General features: G+C 39.9%; 2 protein-coding genes across 3 annotated transcripts in view; one reads left to right on the top strand and one right to left on the bottom strand.

Moving 5' to 3' along the window:
* LRCH1 (leucine rich repeats and calponin homology domain containing 1) overlaps positions 1-25,897 on the top strand; it is a 193,609-nt gene that overhangs the window by 117,234 nt on the left and 50,478 nt on the right. For both annotated transcript variants that reach the window (XM_081214565.1, XM_081214566.1), the window contains exons 4-9: positions 10,348-10,453; positions 15,571-15,707; positions 16,502-16,629; positions 18,090-18,153; positions 21,269-21,371; positions 24,306-24,433. In XM_081214565.1, the coding sequence (XP_081070691.1) occupies positions 10,348-10,453; positions 15,571-15,707; positions 16,502-16,629; positions 18,090-18,153; positions 21,269-21,371; positions 24,306-24,433 (666 nt within the window). The remainder of the gene's footprint in view (positions 1-10,347; positions 10,454-15,570; positions 15,708-16,501; positions 16,630-18,089; positions 18,154-21,268; positions 21,372-24,305; positions 24,434-25,897) is intronic.
* On the bottom strand, positions 21,414-21,843 carry LOC308604943 (large ribosomal subunit protein eL33-like). The gene has a single exon (XM_081214570.1). It carries the CDS (start codon positions 21,797-21,799, stop codon positions 21,467-21,469), a length of 333 nt encoding a protein of 110 aa, XP_081070696.1. The 5' UTR covers positions 21,800-21,843; the 3' UTR covers positions 21,414-21,466.

Genomic DNA, 25,897 nt, shown 5'->3' with positions numbered 1-25,897 from the left:
GATTTAGGCCATGGTCACCTCCTTCCCAGAGTGTTCAAGGCCCTGCTGAGTCTGGGCCCTGCATACCTCTCTAGGTTCATCTCTTGCCCCTGGCCCCTTTACCCTCTGAACCCCAGCCTTGTTCATTTTCACTTACAGACTTTTGAGCACATCACCCTTTCCACAAGGACTGTTTCTTCCTTCTCTTCTTCTCTTGGTCAGTTCTTAGCCAAGGTAGATGTCACTTCCTCCAAAAGCCTTCCCGGATCCTCCAAGCCAGGGTTGGGTGCTCCTAAGGCCAGCACCCCCTACGTATCACTGAATTTTCATGGAACCACATTTGTCTTCTCACTTGGCGTTCTCCAGGCCAACACCCGCCACACCTTGAGAGCTGCTTCCAGACCGGAACTGCGTGCTACTTGCTGTTTTATCGCAGTGCTTGGCACAAGATAGATGCCCCCCAAACTGTTTGCTGAAGGCTGCTGTGAAATCATGGACAGTGGACCAAGAAGGTGGCTTTGGACCGATTGCGAGGACTCCCAAGTGCCGTGCCAGTGAGGGGCTTTCAATCCAAGTTAATTCAGAAGGTTCCATTTTAACTGATTCTGGAAAACAAAAGATATAGCAAATAACACTTCAGATGAAACTGATAGTTATTTGCATTTTAAAAAAATGCTTCTTTCAGGAGTGTGATAAACCCCCAAATCCGGGTTTGCTAGAATTTGGATTAGGTCTTGCAAACACTGTATGAGTACAGCGTTGGTGTTTTTCCACTTGTCGGGCTCCTGCGGAGTGGATGTATGGCACATCGGTGAAGTCAGCCTTTGGCAGCCGTAATGTGTTTCTGTCCCACTGCACCCCGGGCTTAAGCTGACAGCTTGCCAGCCATGGGCTGTGCTGCTACAGACCAGCTCATCTGCTAATAGGTGGTGCACGTGCTGAGCCCTGCAGCCAGCCCCACACGGGGCAGGGCTTTCCTCAAATTCTCCTGTCAGCTGCTGGTGGCAGGCGGCAGAGGTAGAAGAGCCCTGTCTCTAGGCTCGGGGCACATGAGCTGCTGGGTGGCTGTAAGGGATGCCCTGGGCTTTTCTTAGGCCCCCATCCGGAGCTCAGCTCTAGGGAAGCTGCTTTGCCTCCTGGTTCCAACACTGCCATCAGCCTGTCCTGTGTCTTTTCTCCACCAGCAATAACTCTTGCACTCTTGAATTCTAGTGGTTTTAAAAGACGTCTAGTCCGGGACTTCCCTGGCGGTCCAGTGGTTAAGACTTCGCCTTCCAATTCAGGGGGTGCGGGTTCGAGCTCTGGTCAGGGAGCTAAGATCCCACATGCCTTGGGGCGAAAAAACCAAAACATAAAACAGAAGCATTATTGTAACAAATTCAGTAAAGACAAAAAAAAAAATGGTCCACATCAAAAAAATAACAATCTTCAAAAAGAAAAAAAAGACATCTAGTCCAAGCTCTCAACATCTTACAAAAGAAGAAACCCAAGGCAGAGAGACGGTGAGCGATGCCCAGAGGGGTCGGTCACCCTGGCGTAGCTGAAACAGAAACACCCTCACCCAGCACTGTCCCTCACCGAGCACATGATGCAGACAGCAAATGTCATTTTATTTTTGCCTTAAAAAAATTTTTTTTGATGTATTTTTTTAACATCTTTATTGGCGTATAATTGCTTTACAATGGTGTGTTGGTTTCTGCTGTAGAACAAAGTGAATCAGCTATACATGTACATACATCCCCAAATCTCCTCCCTCTTGGAGTATAATTGATTCACAGTGTTGTGTACTTTCTGCTGTACAGCAAAGTGAAGAATCATTTATACATACATATATATTTATATACATATATCCATTCTTTTTTAGATTCTTTTCCCAAATAGGTCATTACAGAGTATTGAATAGAGGTCCCTGTGCTATATATAGTAAGTCCTTAGTTATCTATTTTATATATAGTAATGTATGTATGTCAGTCCCAATCTCCCAGTTTATCCCTCCCCCTCTTTCCCCGCCTGGTAACCGTAAGTTTGTTTCCTACATCTGTGACTCTGTTTCTGTTTTGTAAATACACTTATTTGTTCCATTTTTTTTAGATTGCACATATAAGCAATATCATATGATATTTATCCTTCTGCAAATGTCATTTTACATGTACTAGTAGCCACATTAAAAAAAAACAGAAGCAAGTGAAATTCATCTTAGTAATATATTTTAGTTTACCCTACATAGCTAAAATATTATTTCAACATCTCTACAATATAAAATTAATGAGATATTTTATAGTCTTTCTTTCCTACTAAGTTTTTGAGGTCTTCCACTGACACAGCACAGATTGGACTAGCCACATTTCTCCTGCTTAATAGCCACATGTGGCTGGTGGCCACCCTACCAGACAGGGCAGCTCCATAGCTTGTGTTCTTTCTGCTCTATGGGCAAGTGTGACCTTCACAAAAAGCATTTAGTTGTGAAGTTGGTGAATATTTAATAATATTGCCATTATTTAACCGCAAGGGGTGACTGGCCTTGCTTAAGGTCACAGACTAAAAAAGATTAGTTTCCATCCATTCTTATTTATTTTTCATATCTTTTTGCTTAAAATAGTATTGATACTACAGGTAACTACGTCAGATGATTTTTAGCTATCAATTGGAAAAAAAATTCCCTGGAGAGCCTGAAGTAATTCTAGAATTGCGTGGGAGGCTCCTGTTTTGTAGTTACATAGTAACCAACTTGTTAAAAACATTTGGTTGCTCCCCAAGCATTCAGAGTACCTTTAGTCACGTAGCGCTGATAAAATCTCTCAGCTTATTATTAGGCTCTGAGCCCTGTTGAACTATTTTGGTAGAAATATTTGAGAAATTTTCACATTAGACTCAAAGGGTATCCTAAACTGAATTGTAAACTCTCTTCTCTTCCAAGTATGAGCGAATGTTCCAGAGTCATCATTCGCTTAAAAAACAAAAACCAAAGCACCGTGGCCGTCTGCAAGAAGGGTGCCCTCTCTAATTTTTGAGAGGAGTTGGATTTGGAAAACAGTATCTTACTTTCTTGAATATATCATAATTATCTAAGAATCTTAAAACATAAAGCATTGCCATTTAGTGATTGTGATTGTGCAAAGAATATGGACAAGCAGTTTTTCCTCCTTCCATGAAGACTCATTAAGTTAACACTTCTGAGACGTCTTTTCTTGAGTCCACAGGAGAGGCGAGGATATATTTCCACATTGTTTCGGGTGCCGGAGAACTTAGGGGAACCTAAGCTCTATGGAGCTGCCCCTCAAGGGTCATTTCTGGTGAGAATGATCTAGAACTTTCTGACCTCCTCAGCTACTTTGAATTACTTCTGTACCGCTCTTCTCCTTAGAGCTGTAGCTGTGTGTCTGTGTTGCTTTGTAAGTCTTTGTATCTGCATGTTCTTTCTATCCAGGAAAGAGATAAAGCGCTGGCATTTACTGAGCACCTACTGTATGCCAGGCACTCTGCTGAGTACTTGACATGTGTTCTGTCATTCGATCTTGACAGTAACCCAGCAAGGTGGATATCCTGTCCACCTTGCACAGACAAGTGTGGGTTTCAGGATTACTTACCCAAAGGGCGTGGGCCTATGACGTGGTAGAGCTGGAGTGAAAACCAGGTTTGTCTGTTGAAAGCCCAAGGCCTTTCCGCAGTACAATGCAGCTGTGCTCACTGGGTCCTCATCTAGATCGTAAGCCTCTCGTGGAGAGGAGCCATGATTACTTTCTGTGCAGTTGCCCTGTTTCAACTTGCAGTGGTTTTCCCATTCAAGTTGGGGCAGGCCGTGAACAGTAGGGAGAATGTTACAAAAGTAGGGTGTGGTACGAATGGACCCTGTCTGTCTCACTGAAGAACCTCAAGCCAGGCACCAGGGTCAGCAGACTTCTCTTGGGTTGACTAAACCTCATTTTACTCATAAAGACAGTGTCAGCATCCTGGAAACATGTTTTTTGTGTTTTTTTTTTTTTCCACTTGTCAAATCATACCCGAAGGATAAGGTGTGTTAAATATTTGGTGAGAAATACTGTATGGACGCCATGCTATAATTAACAGATGGCTCTGAAGAAGACAGGCACACTAAGTAAGAACACAATAAATTTGAGAACCTTTTATGGGGCATTTGCCCAAGGTCTTAAAAGTTTTCTCACCAGTTCTCTGTACATGCTGACACACTGGGGTCCATCTCTTGTTTGGTTTTTCTCAAGTCTGCCCTCTCCCAACTCATGCCGTGTGTGCAAATTGTGTCTTCCGGCTCTTAACTTCATATAAGAGGACATAATATCACTGTTTTAGAAACCTGCTTTTACAACCCCAAACTCACTGGGCCTGACTCAGGTAGTAACTGACTGGAAGGTGCATTTCCTGGCCCTGACTAGACATGCTACTTCTTTTTTCTCTTTTTTGTGAAATGTTTGGTTGTGTGGAGAGTTGGAATTCAGGGATTGATTATAGACACAGAATGTATTGAGGAACTTCTGAGGAAAATCTCTTCTTCGTTTTTTTTTTTATGGGTTGCATTCCAGTCTCTGAGGTAGGTGTAATGGAGACATGAATTCATGTCTGATGTAATCGTAGGTCCATTCATAGTCTCTGGAGATGCCTCCTAACCTCTCTGTTTTCTGTGAGGGAATTGAAAACTCATGGCCTGTGCAGGGTCCTTTCTGTTGCTTCTATCTCTGCATTTCTTATGAAGAGCAGTGGGGGTGAGATATGTGTTTGCTGGGTAAGTGGAAGGGTGTGAGGTGGAGTTTTATACTAGAAGTAGACTCTCAGTAAGTGTTGAGAGGTAATAATTTATCATATCAGAGGTTGCTTGAAAAAGGTTTCAGTTTAAATGAACATACTGATTTGTCTTAAAGTTCTCACTACAGGCATTTAGGTTTTTGATTGCTGAAAAATCAAAATTGACATTACTCCTAAGTGAGTTAAGTATCTATCTTTCAAACAAAATCTCTTCATTATTTTTGATATGGTAGATGGATTTTCCTGATGTTGGAAGGAAATTGGAATTATTTATAATCTCACCTCTTCTTTTTACCTAGGAACAGAGAGGTTAAGCTATTTACCTAAAGTTACACAGTGAGTCATACAAAAGACATTTCCAAAAATGGACATGGTCACATGATGGGAGGCCAGTATTAATAGCTTATATTTCCTGTTAGAACGTTTGCATTTTCTTCAATTAAATAAAGAGGTAGATTTTTTAAAATAAATTTATTTTATTTTTGGCTGCATTGGATCTTGGTTGCTGCACGTGGGCTTTCTCTAGCTGCGGCGAGTGGGGGCTACTCTTCATTGTGGTGCGCGGGCTTCTCATTGCGGTGGCTTCTCTTGTTGCAGAGCACGGGCTCTAGGTGCACGGGCTCAGTAGTTGTGGCACGCGGGCTCAGTAGTTGTGGCTCGTGGGCTCTAGAGCACAGGCTCAGGAGTTGTGGTGCACGGGCTTAGTTGCTCCACAGCATGTGGGATCTTCTTGGACCGGGGCTCGAACCCGTGTCCCCTGCATTGGCAGGCAGATTCTTAACCACTGTGCCCACCAGGGAAGCCCAAGAGGTAGATTTTAAAATACGACTTAAGCTGTAGTATAACCACGCTAAGTTTCTGAAAACCTGAGAGTCAGGGGAAGATAGCTCATGAGAATACCATGTGCAGTTCTGCCGCTTAGCCTGGTCTTACTGGAAACCTTCTCTAACCATGATCATCTTGACGCAGTAGTTATGTTGGCTTTCATTAGAAGTCACAACTTAAGAAAGCATGTCTAGTCTTTTAAAAAATATATTCTGAAAGTGAACATTTCCTACTTTAATAATCCTTGAACCTATGCTGATTTTTTAAATCCTTGTCATTTTTGCATTCTGAAGGTAAGGTAGCAATTAGCAGTCAGTCAGCAAAAATTTATTTATCTCCAACATGCATTTAACTCTTCGAGAGACTTTTTAAATTGCCCAGAAGAGTTGTGATGAAATGAGAATCTTAACTTCTAAAGTTTTTCTTTTGGTTGCTTAAAAGCATCTTGATTACACCAGTGGAAAATAAGTGTATTTTAAGTCATAGCTAAAATTCTCTATTTTGTTTTTTAATGTAAATGACAAAATTAGACTGGCTGGTTCATAAAACTTAAGTTTGAGTATTTATGTGATTATATAATGCATAATGATTAGATTCATTTCTGTATCAAAGAATAAAATTAGATTATATAATGCATAAGGATTAGATTCATTTCTGTATCAAACAATAGAATTGGGCCTACCTGTATATTTAAAACTTTATAATGCTGAATATATGGTAATTTGATTTCACTGTAGTTTGGAATAATTATTTTCCAAGACATAACTTAGGGCTAATAGACAATTCGGAAGGGATTCATTTGACTATTCTAAGAAGTTACTGGATCTGGAACTCATAGCTTGATAAATTCTCAGTATTTCAGAAATATGGGGCATTAATGTTGTTTATTTTTAAAATTTATTTTCCTAAATCATATCTTTTTAAAATGAACTCCCCCCCCCAAAAAAAGCCATTATTTCTTTTAGACTAAATGTGGACAGACTTTATAGAGAACCAGGCTGTTCTAGGAATGTTGCTTTTACACTTTTTAACCTGAAATACGTTGTCTGAAAACATCTAGACTATTTTCCTCTCTGTCCTCCTCCTCATTCCCAACTAATTAAGACATAATTACCTGTGGGGTTTTATTTTTGTGATGAAATTCATAACCTCTTTAAAACTTGGCAGGTGCAGGGCCTCCCTGGTGGCGCAGTGGTTGAGAGTCCGCCTGCCGATGCAGGGGATACGGGTTCGTGCCCCGGTCTGGGAGGATCCCATATGCCGCGGAGCAGCTGGGCCCGTGAGCCATGGCCGCTGGGCCTGCGCATCCGGAGCCTGTGCTCCGCAACGGGAGAGGCCACAACAGTGAGAGGCCCGCGTACCGCAAAAAAAAAAAAAAAGAAAGAAAACTTGGCAGGTTCAACGGCTGGGAGGGCATTGAGTTTGCACAGTTTCCTGCAGTATTGATCATACAAGAGTGAGAAGTCTTTATCTTGCTTTTCCCCTCATTTTTTTGGCAGGACAGGAAGTAACTGACAGCAGTGCAGAGTGCTATTAAAATAATTTGACCTTCACCATATACCCTTCAAAATGTCAATGGACAATTGGACTTTATGTTTCTAACTGTCTACAGATGTCCTGTCTTGCAAGTTAGAAGGAAAAACCTGTTTTATCATTACGTGAAGTTCTTTAAAAAAAATAAATTAGGAAAGCGTTTTCCCTGCAGGTAAATAAGTGTTCAAATATAGCTGAGGGGAGTCTATTTTCTTTGATAAGGCCATTTAGAAATATATGTTGGAAAAATTACCTTATATTTGTGGAAACAGCATACTCTAATTTCATGGCTGGCCGAGGTTAGTCAACAACGTGCAAGGTGAGTGTAGTACACAGGAAAAAAATAGAATAAAGATGAATTTCATCTCAGGAGATTTCATGGTGAGACTGTGCTGCCTAAATATATCCGTTCTCTTTCCTCTCCCACCTCTCTTTTTTTAAGAGAAATGTTTTTTCTTTGTAAATTATGTCCTTAAAACTTCTGAAAATCGTCAGTTTCACATTGAAAAATACATGATTGCCGTAATCTGCAAAAGGGTCTCTCTCATGCTATCACTCACAGACTTATAAAACATTTTAGGTGTCAACATAGATTCTCCTTACAGGTGGAAAATAATTCTCACTAATTCTTCTCCCATGACCTCCCCTCCTCTCAGCCATCACCAACATGACTGTGCCTGGTCCTGAGTCCAAAAAAATGATTTAATTTCATATATTTCTAGGGCTTACCTGTGTACCATTTGTGTAAGGACTCTTAGATTTTAAAATGGTACCTCTTGCTTATTGGTAACTTGGTGGAAGCAAAGAAAGATAAAACTTTCATTGAAAGGGTTTGGTTGTAGATTTTTGTGGCTGATGAAATGCCATAGTAACTGGGAAAAGGTGGCATTTTACTTTTCACTTCTCATATATGGAAGTATATTCAGAAAGGCAGAGTAATTTACTGATTCATTGAGGGGCTAAGAGTGACTGAACAAATCTCTGGACCTCCTAATTATGTAATTACTTCCTTAGACGTTTATGTCTCTGCAGATGCGCTTGTCGCTTTTTTTTTGTTTTGTTTTTTTAACATTAGGGATGTCTTTCATAAAATTTTGTGTGACTTTTCTGGGCCAGAAGCAATGCAGCAATAGCCAGCTTGCGGGTGATGCCGTTGAACACCTAATGTCCTTAACCTGTCACACGCCAGCCCCCTGCCCCAACCCCAAGTCAGACAGCTGAGTGTGGAACGGTATGGCGGGCTGATTCCAATGCGTACACCCAGGCTTTACAGATGACAGCTTCATTTCCTTTAATAGGAGCGATGTTATTCCTCTTCATCAAGTGATATCCATTTAGCGCCTTCATGACCTTGACAGATTGGCAAGTCACCTGAGGATATGTAAATGAGATGAGGTTAGAGGGCAGAGATCCACTGTGTTCTGTACAGCCTTGCTCTTAACACGGAGCACAGAGGTTTCAAGGAATTGGTCAATGGTGAGTTCTCATCCGAGTGAATGTGAAACCAATTTCTGAAACAAGGCTTTGCTGCTTTCTAAGAGGATGAGTGAAGGGGAGTTTTTGCAGGTTCAGCAGTGATGTGGGATGTTTAAGGACTTGATCTCATTGGGATCATTTGTGGCCCAAATATATTTGTGGTTCTGTGACACCAAGCAAGACCTGCAAGAAATTTGGTGTGTATGTTGGAGCCTCTTGGGCTCCCAGCCAGAGACAGAATAAACTGTACCATTATGGAGCATCAACATAAATGGACTTCATAAGTCTTATGCAATATTTATTGATCCTTACTTTATTTTTTTTTAATTTATTTTATTTTATTTATTTATTTTTGGCTGCGTTGGGTCTTTGTTGCTGTGCGTGGGCTTTCTCTGGTTGCGGCGAGCGGGGGCTACTCTTCCTTGCAGTGCGCAGGCCTCTCATTGTGGTGGCTTCTCTTGTTGCGGAGCACGGGCTCTAGGCACGTGGGCTTCATTAGTTGTGGCATGTGGGCTCAGTAGTTGTGGCTCACGGACTCTAGTGCGCAGGCTCAGTAGTTGTGGCGCACAGGCTTAGTTGCTCTGCGGCATGTGGGATCTTCCCGGACCAGGGCTCGAACCCGTGTCCCCTGCATTGGCAGGCGGATTCTTAACCACTGCACCACCAGGGAAGCCCCTGATCCCTTACTTTATACCTGGCATTCTGCTCAGCACAGGAGGCAGAGTGACTAAGACACAGTCTCTTCCATCTAGGAGCTCACAGGCTCACAGGAGAAGGCAAACATTTGAGCAGATTTGAGTTTGGGATTTTATCCTGAGGAGCCGTTGCAGGTGTTTGAGCTGATGAATGACAGAGTGAAATTCTTCACACTCTGTAAATCTTCACTCTGTGAAGGATGGAACCGAGGAGGAGATTGATGCCTGGAAACAACCAGAAGATCATTATACTGTCTAGCTGAGAGATACTGCTGGTCTGGACTAACGGAGTAGCGGGGGTAAGGGAGGTGGAGAGCAGGGCAGAACCACTAGGGACAAGAGGAAGAGTGGGGTTAGGGGAGGTAATAATGATCTAGAAGATTAAAAATGTCATGGCCACCATTTTGCACGTGTCAAGAGGTGATTCCAATCATTGGTTACTAGTAGAGTATTACTTTTCCAAAGCAAAGAAGACACAGTCCGCATACCCCACAGTCTTGCTTGTAGAATGTTTGTAAACGTGTTCAGGTCCAAAGTTTCCAGCCTTCTGATAAGAACTCCATTTTAAATAAATAATGCATCCAAACAATGCAGTAATATATATAGGTATACACTGTAAAATATGAGCATTTGGTAAGGTAAGGTAGTGGCTGAACAGTGGGCTGGAAATTTGTTCCAAGCGTTAACCCTGGTACTTGCAAGCCTTGGACAATTGACTGAACTTTCCTGATCCTCAGTTTTCTAATCTGTGAATATTAGGCCAGTAATATTACCTCATGGGTTTGTTGTGAGAAATAAGACTGAAGCATGTGAGAACAGCAGCCCTCGAGGCTGGCAGAGTAGCTACCGAAGGCTACTAACATGCTTCTTTTCTCTGTTTTCTCTCAGAGGATGTTTTAGATGTTGCACTTTCTTTTTTCTTCTCTGTGCTAAGCCTCACTTGACCTCGGACCCGGAGACCAATATAAAAATGTACCTGTGTAGTTGTCCTAATATTTAAATTCCGTAAGGAGATTTCACATGAAATGCTTCATCTCCTGGCAAAAGGCGTTTACTGTTTCTCTCTTTGTGTTCAATGCAGGACGTCAGCTGCAATGAGATCACAGCCTTGCCTCAGCAGATAGGGCAACTGAAATCCCTACGAGAACTGAATGTCAGAAGAAATTACCTTAAAGTTTTACCACAAGGTAAAAAAAGAAAGAGGAAAAATGAATCAAACAGGAGGCTTTTATTATTTTTTGTTTACCTTTGTGAAGAAGGTAGCTCTAGTCATGTTTGTGTGTGCCTATTAATATTAATTATAATTTGAATTTCATGTGCTGATAACAGAAAAGTTATATTCAAGTTGTAATTTTAGTCAGGGGTTCAGTAACAAAATCATACCCCTGTATAAAGCTGTGTGTGTGTGTATGTGTGTGTATTAAGTTTGTTCAGGCTCGCATAACAAAGTACCACGGACTGAGTGGTTTAAACAACAGAAATGTATTTTCCCGCAGTCTGGAGGCTGGAAGTCTGAGATCAGAGTGTTGGTCAGTTTGGTTTTTCCTGAGCCCTCTCTCCTTGGCTTGTAGATGGCCGTCTTCTCCCTGCATCTTCCCTCTGTGTCTGTGTCCTAATCTCTTCTTCTTGTAAGGACACCCATCATACTGGATTAGGGCCCACACTAATGACCCCATTTTAACTCATTTACCCTTTAAAAACCCTGTCTCCAAATACAGTCACATTCTGAGGTGCTGTGGGTCAGGGCTCCAACATATGAATTTGGGGGGCACACAGTTCAGCTCCTAACAGGAGGCAACGTGAATTGCTTTTGGTATGGATGGACGTGTGATGTCCTGGGACGTCCAGCCAATAGTTAGTTGATGCACTTGGTCCTGCAGATGCAGAAGTCAGGGTTTGGGGCTTGGGGCATCTGGGAGCCCTGACTGGGAACCCTGAGTGTCTCGAATCTGTGCTTCAGGCGAGGGCATGCCTTTGCTAAAGTGAATCTTGGGCTGATACCACTGGTTGTTTTGATGAATTTCTTGAAGCCTGGAGCAAGGATGGCTCCAGAGCCTCAGCACTGCGACTCGGCACGAACACCGAGCCCCTCACACAGCCCCACCCAGGAGCCAAACACGGGCAAACCCTTCCCTGCAGCTCTGGGCTTCCATAGTATGTCCCTCTGATATGTTGCGTTGAAGTTAAAATAAAAAGATATTCAATAAAAAAATTGTCAGGGACTTCTCTGGCCGTCCAGTGGTTAAGACTCCGTGTTGACACTGCAAGAGACATGGGTTCGATCCCTGGTTGGGGAACTAAGATCCCGCATGCAGCGCAGCCAAAAAAATTGTCAGTCAACTGTACTTCAATAAAACAAAAATAAATTAAAAATAAAAAAGATGTATTTATTCAGAAATGTTATACCATTAAGAACGGTGATAAGTAGCCTTGTAGATCATGCTGGATCTGAATTTCACATTTTGGGATCCTTGTTTGGACGTAATCAGGAATGAGTTGATGAACAGCAGGACACTGAATGTTTTCTCCAAAACATACTCTGGTTCTCAAAGATCACATTGGTTTCTATCATTTTTATTTAAGCACATTAGGATGCCTGATAAGCTAAAGCGTGTATTTGGGAACAGTCAGCATTTGGTTAATCTGACTCTAATGCAGGTGTTTGAGAGCTGCCTGATTTTTATTATTCTGTTCCTGCTTCATGATCTTTGGCTTGAAGTGCTTCATTATTCAAGGCAAGAAAATGGAGCTCAGGAAAGGGAAAGAGCTTTACAAAATGTAATGTGCTTTATAGATGGGAGTTTTAAGTGTTATTTGCCATCTTCACCTTTCTCATGCTGGCTAGTATTTAAAGAAGAAGAATTAGAAACTATCTGGGCCTAAAGATTTATTACTTTATTACTTGAGATGACTTGGTATACAAACATTGATTTTTCATTTCGTCATTGTGCGGTTCCAGTTCTGATTGGATGAAATTGTTTTTCTTGGTTTGAGCAAGTATAAAGAGAAAACTCTTACAAACAGCAAGTTTATAATCATATAGCCTTTCATAGCATTAAAGAAAACTTTCATCTAAATGTAAGCTCTTAGGTTAATTATTGAGAAGTCATCACAAATGATTGAACTCTTGTTTTCAAAAGAAAAATTTAATTTAATCATTTAACGGTTTCCTGTAATGGTTTAGAAACATGTGGGAAGAAAGCGCATCTGTAAAATCAAGATATTTGTTTCTCTCACCACTCCTTGCTCTCTTAACTTAAAAGCATTCCTTCTCCTAAAAAGATCACTTACAAATTTCTATACTTTTCATAATTATGTTTTCTCAGGCTTAATACTTTAATACACACTCGGAGCTAAAACGTCAATTTAATGGAAAATCTTCTTTAAAAAAAAAATAATTTCCTGAATATCAAGTTTCTTTTTGCTTTACTCTGGAGAACTCTGTTAACAAAAGAGCACTGATAGTGCTCTCAGGCAGTGAATTGAAAGACTTTTCATATTTACCCACTTGTTTTTCCTCTTTAGTACCCCTCCTCATATGCTTTCAATTTGAGGAGGGGGGGAAAGTTTGTGGCCTAATTGCCCACATCAATCTTGTGGTGGTTATACTACAACTAATGCGACGGGGAGACTCTATTTTGTTCTTTCTGGCACCAGAATGGACAGAACATTGAAGTAGTCATTCATTGCCCCTCTTTGCAATGGAGAAAGAGGAGTGGGATTCATTGTTCTTTTTAGTTCTTCTCTTACACCTTTTTCCTTGCTCTCTTTGGCTTTTTCTGAGCCGGAGTTATCATTTTCTCCTTCGTTTCCTTGTTGTGAAAAGGTCAGATTCTAGCTTTCCTAAACTAAGATGGTAATTGTGTCCCCAACAGGCACTAAAAGGAATTGTCATTATAAAAACCATTTCTTACTTTATTTAACTGTAAGTCGCCTTCCTTCCCCTCCTGCTGTGTCTTCCAAGCACTTAGCTCTCTAGTCTTGCTTAAAAGTCTTCATTTTAAGTGGCAAATCGCTGAAAAGCCAGAGTGCAGTGAAACTTCACCCCTGATTTGCCAGCCTAACTTGAGGGAGTCAAGTTAGCCATCGGAGAGATGGATTCATATTACTGGAAGTTATAGCAAGGAGATATTCTTTTTACATACAGTCCCCCTAATTCTCAGCCCTGTTTTCAAAATGAACTATTAACTGGAAAGGTCTTACTTTCCCTTTCCGTTTCCCTTTGACTTCCTTGATTCCGTGCCATCCTCTGGCTTCACCTCCTCTCTTCATCTCCCACTGCTCTCCATGTGCTTCTTCAAGGCAACCAGGACGAGTGAGACCTGAGGGAAATCACTTATCCCGCTATTGGTGGGAGAGCTGAGTTTGAGCAGAGAATTACTTGGGGCAATTTAAACAATACACATCCAATTTGAATAAGAATTCAAAAATTCTAATTTGAAAATTCCAATTCAAAAAGATACACGCACCCCAATGTTCATAGCAGCACTGTTTACAATAGCCAAGACATGGAAGCAACCTAAATGTCCATCAATAGATGAATGGATAAAGAAGATGTAATGTGTATACACACAACACACACACACACACAGTGGAATACTACTCAGCCATAAACAAGAATGAAATAATGCCATTTGCAGCAACATGGATGGACCTAGAGATTATCATACCAAGTGAAGTCAGTCAGACAGAGAATGACCAATAATATATGATATCACTTATATGTGGAATCTTAAAAAAAGGTATAAATGAACTTATTTACAAAACAGAAACAGACTCAGATATAGAAAACAAATTTATGCTTACCAAAGGGGAAAGCGGGGGAGGGATTAATCAGGAGTTTGGGACTAGCAGATACACACTATTATATATAAAATAGATAAACAACAAAGACCTAGCAGGGAACTATATTCAATATCTTATAATAAACTATAATGGAAAAGAATCTGAAAAAGAATATATATACACATATATATGTATAACTGAATCACTTTGCTGTACACCTGAAACTAACACAACATTGTAAATCAACTATACTTCAATAAAAAAAACTTAAAGAGACACATCCTGAGTTTCTCTTACACAGCCGCCTGCCTATCATGGACCTGAGTTTGGGAGCTGCTGAGCTGCTGCTCCCATGTCTCTGTCCTTGCATTTCAATCTCATGACTCTTTTCTTTAATACAAAGTAGTTCACTAAGGTATGAAAGAAGGAAAGTCCCTTCCACACCCAGAGCGAGTTGAATTTGCAGAGACTAGTTGCTAAGTGAACCTTTGTTGGGGGAACACGAAGTAGTCTAGCTGAGTAACGTGAAAACCCTCCAGCAGTACAGGGGGAGCGGAGGGATAGTATGAATTCTTTCTCCAGGTCACTGCCTTCTGTTCCTCTTCTTCCTATAGTCCCTGCCCTTCATCTGCTTGGGAATTCCTTGAGTATTTGAAAGCACCGTGTATCCTCCCTTACCAGGTTTCATAACAAACGTGGTGAGGCCCGTTCTGAAATGAACCCTCCGTAGCCTCTCACATGGAGATCTTGTTGGTTTGCTCCATGTCACCCTGCTCTGGCATTGCTCAGCGTCTTTGCTCTATGGAATATATTTGACTTCGTGTCTTGCAGCTGCCAATGTCGGTTGGAATGCTTGAAATTACTGAGTGTTTGCTATGCCACTGGGTGGGGATTTTAAGCTAAATATAATGTTCTGTCTTGTTTGTGGAGCTACAGAAGACTTTTTTAAAGCAGTAGAATAAAGCCTAATCAAATCAGGATTACAGGGTCTGTCGCAAAGTTCCAAATTTGATAGCATTTCTTTTTTAAAGTGGAGTTAAACAATTAAGAACATATTTCTAGTAACTCGTTCTGAGATTCTGCCAGCCCACATACATGGAATGCATAAGAATATGTTGTAATTAACATATTATTCATAAGCTAGCAAGCTGTTTGAAAACAGTTTGAAGTTAAAACATAAGCATCTCTTGTGTGGTGTGGCTTATGTGATTGTTTCACTGGAAAAAAAGCCTTTTTAAATAATAAGTGTTATATATGTCAAGTGTTTCCAGCTCGTATCAGAAATAACAACAAATTAAAAACTGTTGGGCCCCCAATGAAAGCTTTCCTCTCCTCTTTAGTAAAGTATTATATATACATAACTTATATTCCTAATACACAACTTGGTTTTAATTATGCTAAATGATATATTTCCAGATAAGCAGAAAATTTTTGAATGTGTTTAGCCATTTAATCTTGTTGCTTTCTGAGTTTTTTTTTTTTTCTTTCTTTCTTTTTTTTTTTTTTTCTGTTCTTTTAGAACTAGTAGATCTTCCCTTGGTAAAGTTTGACTTTTCCTGCAATAAAGTGCTCGTGATTCCCATTTGTTTTAGAGAGATGAAGCAGCTGCAAGTATTACTGCTTGAGAATAACCCTTTGCAGTCTCCTCCAGCACAGGTGAGGGGTCTCACAGCAAAGCTGTTGCCGGGGGGATAGGCTATCAATAGCACCTAAGCAACTCCCAGCAGAACTGGTTTGTTGATATTTTGCAGAATTAATGTATGGATATGATCATAAACAGTCACAATCTCTTAAAAAATGAAACCTTGGGTGAATCTGACTACAATATGTTGTCTTCTGTGACATCACAATTGTTTACCACCATTTGCCTCACTGTTCTGGTCACCGCAGTCCCAGAATTATGATGTTTGATTATTTCACTTATTCAGTTATTATCTGTATCATTTTGTACGTGCATTTGAAATGTTTTCATGGAGTGTATGGATTACAAAAGGAGTAATAGATTCCTTACATTGAAGTTAGCTGGAAACTAGAGTTTAACCATTTTAAAATATGATTGTCAGTCATTTAGAGACAAGATTCAAGCTCAGATATTAAGCTATGTGAGAACAGAATGAAGTATATATGCTTTCAGAATTGGAACATTACCAGGTTAGTTATCTGACGTATATACGTTTTACACAATTCATACTTAAATGTATTTCTGTTAGAATTTTGCGGTTTAGTGCAAGAGAAACTAGAAATTTCTTGAACATGGTTTTCTATTGAAGTCGAATTTGGAGGAAATGATTGCCTAAAATCTTCCCTGTTTTGGAGAGGTCAAATTTGGTGGTCATTGTTGACGTGTTACTTAAAGTGAAAATGCAAAAACTAAAATATACATAGTGAGATGTCCAGTGTTTACATTTGTTTTGCCGTTAAAAATATATTTATTATTAATTTCTCCATAGATTTGCACCAAGGGCAAAGTGCACATATTTAAGTATCTGAGCATCCAAGCATGCCAGATTAAGACAACCGACTCCCTTTATCTCCACACCATGGAGAGGCCACATTTACACCAGCATGTGGAAGACGGGTGAGTGTGACCCCCCTTGGCTAGAAGCCCCCGTTTAGAGTTTGCTTAGGCCAAGGCACTCCAGGTAACTAACTCCAAAAATCCTTGTGTTTCACTCAGACAATGCAGATTTATACATCAGACTCTTGAACACTTTTGGAATAAAACAGGGAAAATTGATGCTGTTGATAACATTTTGGCATCTTTCAGGTTTCATCTACCCTCTCCTAATCAAGAATCAGTCCTTCCTGAGTGCAACATATGTGTGTGTGCACATGTTATAAATAAGATCTATAATATAAATATATATTTTTTACTGATCAGTTAAAACAACCACATCAAACTGAGACATGGTTTTTTGTTGTTTTTTTTTTTTTAATTTTTTGGGGGTATTGTTGATTTACAATGTTGTGTTAGAGACATGTTTTTTTTTTTGTTTTTTTTTTGCGGTACGCGGGCCTCTCACTGTTGTGGCCCCTCCTGCTGTGGAGCACAGGCTCCGGACGCACAGGCTCAGCGGCCATGGCCCACGGGCCCAGCCGCTCCACGGCATGCAGGATCCTCCCGGACCAGGGCACGAACCTGTGTCCCCTGCATCAGCAGGCGGACTCTCAACCACTGCGCCACCAGGGAAGCCCGAGACATGGTTTTTTAAGTTAATTTTTAATATGCTTCCAGAACATTGTTAAGAAAAAAATGCAGACTTTATTTATTTATTTATTTACTTATTTATTTATATTTTTTAAAATTGTCTTTTAAAAATGCACTGTGCGTAGCTTTTGCCATTTCCAGTTCAGAATGGAAGTTTTAGAATCGTTTAACATGTCCTTGGCCATTTTGTGGTGTAAACTGGGCCTTGAATTTTCGGAGAACAAAATTCTCACACTGAACACACTTGTAGAAATGCAGGTTGTTTTTGAAATGTCTCCACTGCAGAAATCTTCCTTGAACTTTTTACTAAAAAACGTAAATATACTGTAGTGACTGAAAATCTCAGCCTACCCTAATGGTACCTTTATATAATGCTTAAAATATGTATTCATTATTTCATTGTTTTAAACATACTATCAAATTTATTTAGTCACTGAATAAAAGTTTACAGAATTATTGAAAGTTAGGAAATTTCATAACATAAGAGGTAAAAGCAATTGGTAGTTTTTGCTTTTTCATATGCTAGAATCAATAAAATAAGAAAATTATTAACTCTTTCAAAGAATGGGCCACTCAGGTAGAGTATAAATCCATGAAACTCTGAACACAAAGAATTTATCTTGTACCATATTTAGACGGTACAAGTATCTGATTTTCATTAAGCCCTTGTCTTAACAACCTTCAATAATGGGCGGATTTGTTGTCTTTTGGTAATAATAAAAATTTGTTTAGTAAAGTCATTATTTGAATATAAGTTGATGTCTCTTGTTGTGAACTTTGTGATTTTAATTTTTTCTAAATGAATTCAATATCGATGGCATCTAACCCAGCAAGAAGGATTCTGACTCGGGCGTTGGGAGTGATAATGGAGACAAGCGATTATCTGCCACAGAGGTAAATTCGTGATCAGATTTTTTTCCTTTTGTGCTTCTAGATATATCTACCTGCATTCGCTGTACTCCTTTCGGATAAAAGGCAGTTGCATGAGAACATGTGATAATGCTTGTGAAAGTTATTTGAAATCCTCTGTTATGTAAATATTAACTGTTGTTAGCTTTTTCTGAATCTTTAATGATTGTAAATGTCTCAAGAAGAGAGTCCCTATCTCCTTCCCCTCCTACCACACCCCTCACATTATCTGGAATATTCTTGCATGCTTAATAAATATTATGAAATGACTAAGTGGTGTGCAAGAACCCGGAAGGCATTTTTATAAATATGTTTGTTTTTAAGTGACAGAGTAACTTAGGAAAAAGTTGTTATATGCCTGCATAAATGTTAAGGAATCAAATGTACATTGCATTTTTTTAACATCTTTATTGGATTATAATTGCTTTACAATGGTGTGTTAGTTTCTGCTGTATCACAAAGTGAATCAGCTATACGTATACTTATATCCCCATATCCCCTCCCTCTTGCATTTCCCTCCCACCCTCCGTATCCCACCTCTCTAGGTGGACACAAAGCACCGAGCTGATCTCCCTGTGCTATGCGGCTGCTTCCCACTATAAATGTACATTGCATTTTACCCACAGGAAATGCATTTTTGAGTAGCCATAATTTTTATATCAATATTTGTTTTCCTGAAATTCTTAGATTGTGTTGTTTTCAGATAATTGGATAAAAGTTTGGTTATTTGTGAGCTAAGAGGCCTTCCACACTGGAGCTTTGTAAAGTGGTTATATATAGCTCAATTAGAACATTTGTTATCTTATTTATATTAGGTTCTGCAAAATCTTTCAGTAATAAACCATTAAATGGGGTTTATTGACCAGCAGAGCTAGGAGGGATAGCTGGAGTAGGGGATGTATGTATTATCAGGCCTTCCTTTTTTGAGGGAACTTACTGAGTTTTTGTGGTTATTGAGTTTTGAAACATTGTAATACTCTTTGAAGATGTACTTAATAGGTCAATTACCCTGTCTAAGAAATCCACATTTTTACTATATATAAGTCCAGGAAAATTGTCTTTTCCCTGTTCTCTTAAGGCCTTTGAGGTTTAATATGTAGCTAAGATATTGGAATTTATTTTCCACAAAACACTTCATAAAGCACTAGGATACCTTAAAATCTTTCTAATACAGAATATTTCAAAAGGAAGAAGAGTAGTAGGCAGAAAAAGAAGACCAGTATCAATAAAATAAAATTACCCTCATGAACCTCCATGAATAGTTTACTATGATTCCGTGGGGGAGAAAATACTCAACACATTGCTTTATAAGTTGTATTTAATTCTACTCCCTTAACTTTATTAAAACTCGTTAAGTCCCCTGAAATAGCCCTTTGTTTCAGAAATTACTCACCCGAGCTTATTTTCTGTTAAATTAAAACAGACTCTGCTTTATCCTTTATCTGTCTTCTAAGGATAATTAAGTTCATTAATAAAACATTACACAAAGAACTTCATTATCCTTTTGTTCTCACTTAGTATAAGTAGGATGCTAATATTCTAAAAGGAGGCCAAGGGTTTATTTTCTTCCTTTTAACTAGATGCATATCTTGGAATTTTGCTAATAAGTTTTTAAGATGGGAGGAGGGTGGAAGGAGGGACTACAGAAAGGATTATGTGCAACAGAATGAAGTGTACACATTTTCCCTTTGGCTTTTTTTTTTGTCTTGCATTGTGGCCTCCTTACCTCAGAACACCTCCTAGAAATGTTTTTTTTTTTTTTACAAGGATAAGGGTTCTGGATTATTCTATGTAGCTTTCTATTTTCACTTTATTTGGCAAATATTTTATTATCTGTGGTCAGTCAGTCTTGCTTCCTACTTCCATCTCATTGTGGGGTTCAGAAATCACACCTCATTCCTTTCTTTGGCTGTTGCCATTGTTTGATTTAGCATTTGTCACTCTGATTGATTTAGCATTTGTCACTCAGGTAAACAAGCAAAAAAAATGTGAGGCTCAGTGAATAGCTGTGTAATGAATGAAATGTACATTTGTTTTCTGCCAGTTTCTGAACAATCTGTGCACGTGTCCAAAAGTAAATGAACACTGTACTGTGAAAAATTATAGCCTCAGGAGTTTAGAAGCAAGCCACAGAAACGTGCTCTGTGGAGGTTCCTGATCCCTGTGATTTGAAAAGCTTTTCATGAAACAGTGACGCTAAAACGGAGACATAGGAAAATAAATGAGGCTTCATATTTCATTTGTGACAGAATCATAGATTATCTGAATAAACTTCATCAGTTAGTGTGGGAAACAAGACCCCCAGGGAGAACTAACTCTGATTACTAAATCGAAGCATTATTCTGAAAACTGCACAGAACCCCTGTTCCTTTTAAGTACTATATATTATATATTTAAAGCAGCTTCTTATATATTTAAAGCAGCTTCCTCAGCCTAAACAGGAAAATAAACTGAAGCTTGATGTTGCGTGTAAGATGCACTGTAAGTAAATGAGCTGTTGTCCCAGAGGCTGACTGCCTGCTTTCTGTGACTGGCCACATGAAACCTTAATATAGTTTTGGTAAATTTGTATTGTCAGATCTCAGAGCACCATTACTATTGAAGTGATCGATTGGACTTAGGGCTGGTATGGTAGTGTATTTCCAGTTATTTCTCTGTTCTCTCAGGTGTTACCCAGTCCTTCTCAGTGCCCTGACTGTGGCTCTTAGGTTCGAAAATATCATCAGGTACCTGAAAAAATTTCAGCTCAAAACATATGTACAGAGAAGTACGTGAGTGTTAGCTTGATGAATTTTGACAAAGTGAACACACTCATTACCAGCTCCCAGTTAGAGAAACAGAACTTTAGCAGCCACCCAGAAAGCCCCCATCATGCACCCACACCCCTAACCTAAGAGCAGCCGCTATCCTGACTTCCAACACCATGGATTAGTTTTGCCCATTTTTGAACTTATAGAAGTGGCATTGTCCTTTGGTGTCTTTTACTCAATATTATGTTTGTGAGAATCACAGTATTTTTTTTTTAAATCACATAGCATTCTCTTAATCTATATTGATAACACTTCTCGCTTGAATGAGGCAGTGTCCTGTTTCTTTTCAGCCCTCTGATGAAGACACCGTTAGCCTCAATGTGCCCATGTCAAATATCATGGAAGAAGAACAGATCAAGGAGGACTCCTGCCATCGCCTTAGTCCAGTTAAAGGTCTGAGAATCAAGGATGGGGAGAAAGAGCTTGTGTTTGTTTGTTTGTTTGTTTTCTTTTTTTCCACACTTTTATTTATTTCCTTTTCAGTAAGTTTAAATCCTTGAAGGGTACAGCGTCACACGGATTCTGTGTCCAATGGCCTTAGCAGGAAGGTTGCTTCGGAATTTGGCACGAACCATGCCACCGTTTCCATGAGCACGAGTTATCTTTCCCCAGATTACTCTGGTTTTGTTAGGTTTTCCACCAGGAGTTACTGTGTTGTTCTTTGCTTCGTACACGTAAGCACACCTCTTGCCAAGATAGAATTCAGTTTCATCTCGAGCATGTACACCTTCAGTTTTCAGGAGAGCTGTGTGCTCTGTCTGGTTCCATAGACCCCGCTTATAGGCAGCCAAAATGGCCTTGGACCACAGGCTTCCAGACATATTTGTCGTTTTAGAAGTCCTGTTCCCAGCAGGCCTCCACAGGGTCCAAGATGGCTGAAAAAGCAAAGAGCTTGTTTTTAAGTTTCAAATGCTATGTTTAAAATATGCAGACACGTAGCAACAGTAATAGTTAATGTTTATTGAGCATTTCATATGCCCCAGGCACTGTGCTAATCTGTGAAGGTCGTCTTATTTAAAATTCAAAACTCTGAGTTGGATACTCTAATCATCTCCATTCTATAGGTGAGTCTCAGTTTAAGTAACTTGCTGGTGGTCACGTAGCTAGTAATAGTAGAGCTATTCTCATTCTGAAGATTTATTTAAGATTCTTTAAATCCATTATTGGAAAAAAATATTGATACGTAGATATACTATTTAAGACAACTCTAGCTATTGTAACACATAAAAATCCCCAAATTTCATTGCCTTAACACAATCCAAAGTAAGTCCAAAGGGGAGTTAGTGATTCCCAGGCAACTCTCCTCCACGCAGTGCTTCAAGAACCCAAGTTCCTTTTATCTGGTGACTCTACCATCTTTAATTTATATTAATTTGTATTTCCAAGTCCATCTGTTTCAAGCTAAAGGGGAAAGAGCATGGAGGTTCGTTCCGGGAATGGGAACAAAGGGTCCAGCTCCCAGTTAGAGAAACAGAACTTTACCAGCCACGCAGAAAGCATGGGCTGGGCCTTTTACAGGCCCAGGGGTCACATCTAACTACATGCAAGGGTGGGAAATGTAGTTGGGATGTGTGCCCAGGAATCTACTTGACTTTGAACAAGTCAGTTGACCTCAATTCTCTCACCTGTAAATGAGATGATTAGATGAGGTGATTTGTAATGTTTTGTGTAGCTGTAAAAGTCTGTGATTCTTTGATAATCACCAGATGATCACTAAACACTCTACGTCTTGCCTACTTTAAAATCCTAGTAATACACTTCATATCTTGGTGAGTAGCCCTCATTCGATTACATTATGACAGTAATTTGACTGCTTCTGTTTATTCAGTGACTTTTAAGTAAACTGTAAAATGTAATGTTTACATTTGTGGCAGACACTGTTTGATGACGTGTGGATAGTATAGAACTAGATTAATATGCAGATTATCTCCCTCATAGTTTGATTTGCTCGCCCTAGTGACGGGAGAACTGTTTAAACCAACTCACACTCTAGTGTTTGCTTTCACTTATTATGCTCAGGTTTGTAAGGTTAGCATTTATTTATCTGAGATGATGATTGGAACCATCCATTGTCCCCAACCATAACTGTATACATTAGGCAAAAATATGACTGCCACTTTATTAATTTAGATAAGCTTTGTAACAATACATGCAGTAGAAGAGGTAGTGTTTTAGGCACATATTTTAAAATAAAAGAATTATATCATTTGTCACCAGTTTTTCTCCCCTCTGTTCTAGAAGTGGGTATTTTTTGCTGGCTAGGAGTCCTTGCAGGTGGTGTGGTCCTACTTGCTTCTTTCCCAGTGTCCAGATCCAGATCAGAGAGAAGAGATCTGCTTTTCCTCCTTTCACCTCTCCTGCACCATCCAGAACACAGACCTGTTGGATGTGCTCTGACTGTGCTTTCCCTTCCATGTGGTCCTCATCACAGTCACTTCTTTTGTTGTTATGATTTTGGGTCCTTATTTTAGTCCTTTCCCACACTCTTTCTTGCAGCTGTTCACTAATTTTTTTTTTTTTAAGTAAATGTATTTATTTATTTATTTTTGGCTGCGTTGGGTCTTCATTGCCGCACGCAGGCTTTTCTCTAGTTGCAGCGAGCGGGGGCTACTCTTCATTGCGGTGCACAGGCTTCTCATTGTGGTGGCTTCTCTTGTTGTGGAGCACGGCTCTAGGCACGCAGGCTTCAGTAGTTGTGGCACGCGGGCTCAGTAGTTGTGGCTCACGGGCTCTAGAGCACAGGCTCAGTAGTTGTGGCGCACGGGCTTAGTTGCTCCGCGGCATGTGGGATCTTCCCGGACCAGGGCTCGAACCCATGTCCCCTGCATTAGCAGGTGGATTCTTAACCACTGCACCACCAGGGAAGTCCCATTCACTAATCTTTTAAATCCCCAAAATGTTTAGTATTTTACCTGCTGTTTAGTAGTTGTTCGGTAACTACTGAATTTTGAGTTTGGAGTACTTACTTGTCACACGTTGCTGAGAGCACGGAAGGCCCTCTTTTATGCTTTCTATTCTCTGTTCCTTAAAAAAAATTAGGGGAAATTTCATTTCTTTCATAAGGAACGAAGCCATATAGGGGCCTTGACTTTTAAGTTCATTTGATTTGGGGTTTTCCATTTCTTTTACTTTTCTTCCTCTTCTTCCTCCTTTTTTCACCTTTTCCTCACATCCTTTCAGAAAGAGAAAACTTGGGTCATTCATATACCTCCAGAAGAGGTCAGGGAGAAGATTGAAAAACTAGGTGATGTATTTTACAGTCATCTATGTTTTGCTCATCTGTTTATGAAATCATGCTTTCTATCTTTCTCTATGTTTTCCTAATAGGGGAATTTCATCAGGAATTTCAACCAGCGCCTTCCCTTGTGAGTGACAATGAGAACTCAAGAGAAGAAAGAGACCAATTTTCCCACGGAACAGACGTTCTCCATTCGGAATTTATAAACTATATTAAGGCAAGTGGAGGATAATAATTTTTTAACTTATTTACTCTTGTTTGGTGTCTTAGAATTTATGTTCACGGTTACCAATCCATCACCTTAAATGTCAGCTTACTACCACCTTCCTTGGGCCTTTATAACATCTTCTCAAAGTCCAACGTGTGTATTTGCCGATATTAGGAGTGTGTCCCTTTCATCCGTACCTCTCTGTTTGTCTGTGTATATGGATGATTTTCTTTTGTATTCGGAAATTACTCAGCTCTCTGGTAATCAATGCATTGTATAAGTTATCAGAATTACCATGACCATCCAGTAAAAAAGCTAAAACAAAGTTTCACATGCTTTTCAACATATTCTAGGTACGTAAGTTTTTCTTGGGAGTTTATTCATAGTAAAAGAAGAAAACTGGAGACTTTTAAAATCTGGAAATGAATGTCTTCCCTTTTTAGAAAGGTCACTCTGAGGACACATTCATAAACAGGTATAGTGGTGCTGAGGTGTTGAAATGTTAGATGAAGTCGCTAAATTGTCAGGCAAACCTTCGTCATAGGAGCGGCAGAAACGAGAGAAAAACAAGCCCTTTATAAACCTGGTAGTTAAGGTTCCACTCTGTGACACAATTAGGTGCCTTGGTATGTTTCTGCCAGTCCTTTTGGTTCAGGTTGTGGCACCCAAGGATCACGAAGATAATCCTTTCGGTGAAATTCGGGTTCCTTGTGGCTTGTGAGAGACAGTGGTCTCTGAGTTACTGTGTTAAAGTCGGGCCCGGGGTCTCTAGGTGCTGGTTCTTATTACCTGAGGATGGTGTTAGGATGGCTAGTCTCTGTCTTAACTAACGTCTCTGGGCATCACCTTCAAGGGAACTGGGAGGAAAACAGCTGAATCATACACTGTAGGAGACTCTGGTGTACTCAAGACAAAAATAATGAACCTCTCATACGACATACATCTGTAGAAAACCTCATTCTTTATTCTGTATATTTAATCCATCATAAATCCATCAGTTCTTGTTTCAAAATATCTCACACCCACTGCCTCCTCTCTGTCCTGCACCTCCACTGACATGACTTCAGTGGAGCCTTATCATTGCTTATTCTTAGGACAGCAGGAGTCCCTCCTACACCAGCTGAGCATCCAGCATTGCACCGCTGCTGCTGCCAGTCATTTTCCGAAAGTAAAAACCTCATCCTATGACTCTCCAGCCAGTGGTTCTCACAAGGCTCTCCCAGATTTGATGCCTGTCTATCAGCTCTGAGACCAGTCCGTCAGCAAAACATGGAAAATTGGGCTTTTGTCTTTGTTTTATGAAGAGTTTATCTCAAGTTGAGGGTCTAAAGTAAAGATGGAAGCCTTGAAGGAACGCAATGAAAGGGATTAGTAAAATAAAACATGTTTCAAAAAAGCAAATTCTTCTAGATTTAGAGATTTCAGGATGCACAGGGCTCCATGGGAATGGCTGTTCTACGGCATGAGTCCTGT

This window comes from Mesoplodon bidens, assembly GCF_964165515.1.
Source record: "Mesoplodon bidens genome assembly, chromosome: 17".
Taxonomy (NCBI): Eukaryota; Metazoa; Chordata; class Mammalia; order Artiodactyla; family Ziphiidae; genus Mesoplodon; species Mesoplodon bidens.
Note: the sequence above shows the minus strand (reverse complement) of the source record. Positions and strands in the feature narration are given on the sequence as shown.

Excerpts from the sequence above, each read along its gene's own strand:
- LOC308604943 (XM_081214570.1), bottom strand. The coding sequence starts at position 21,799 with ATGTCTGGAAGCCTGTGGTCCAAGGCCATTTTGGCTGCCTATAAGCGG.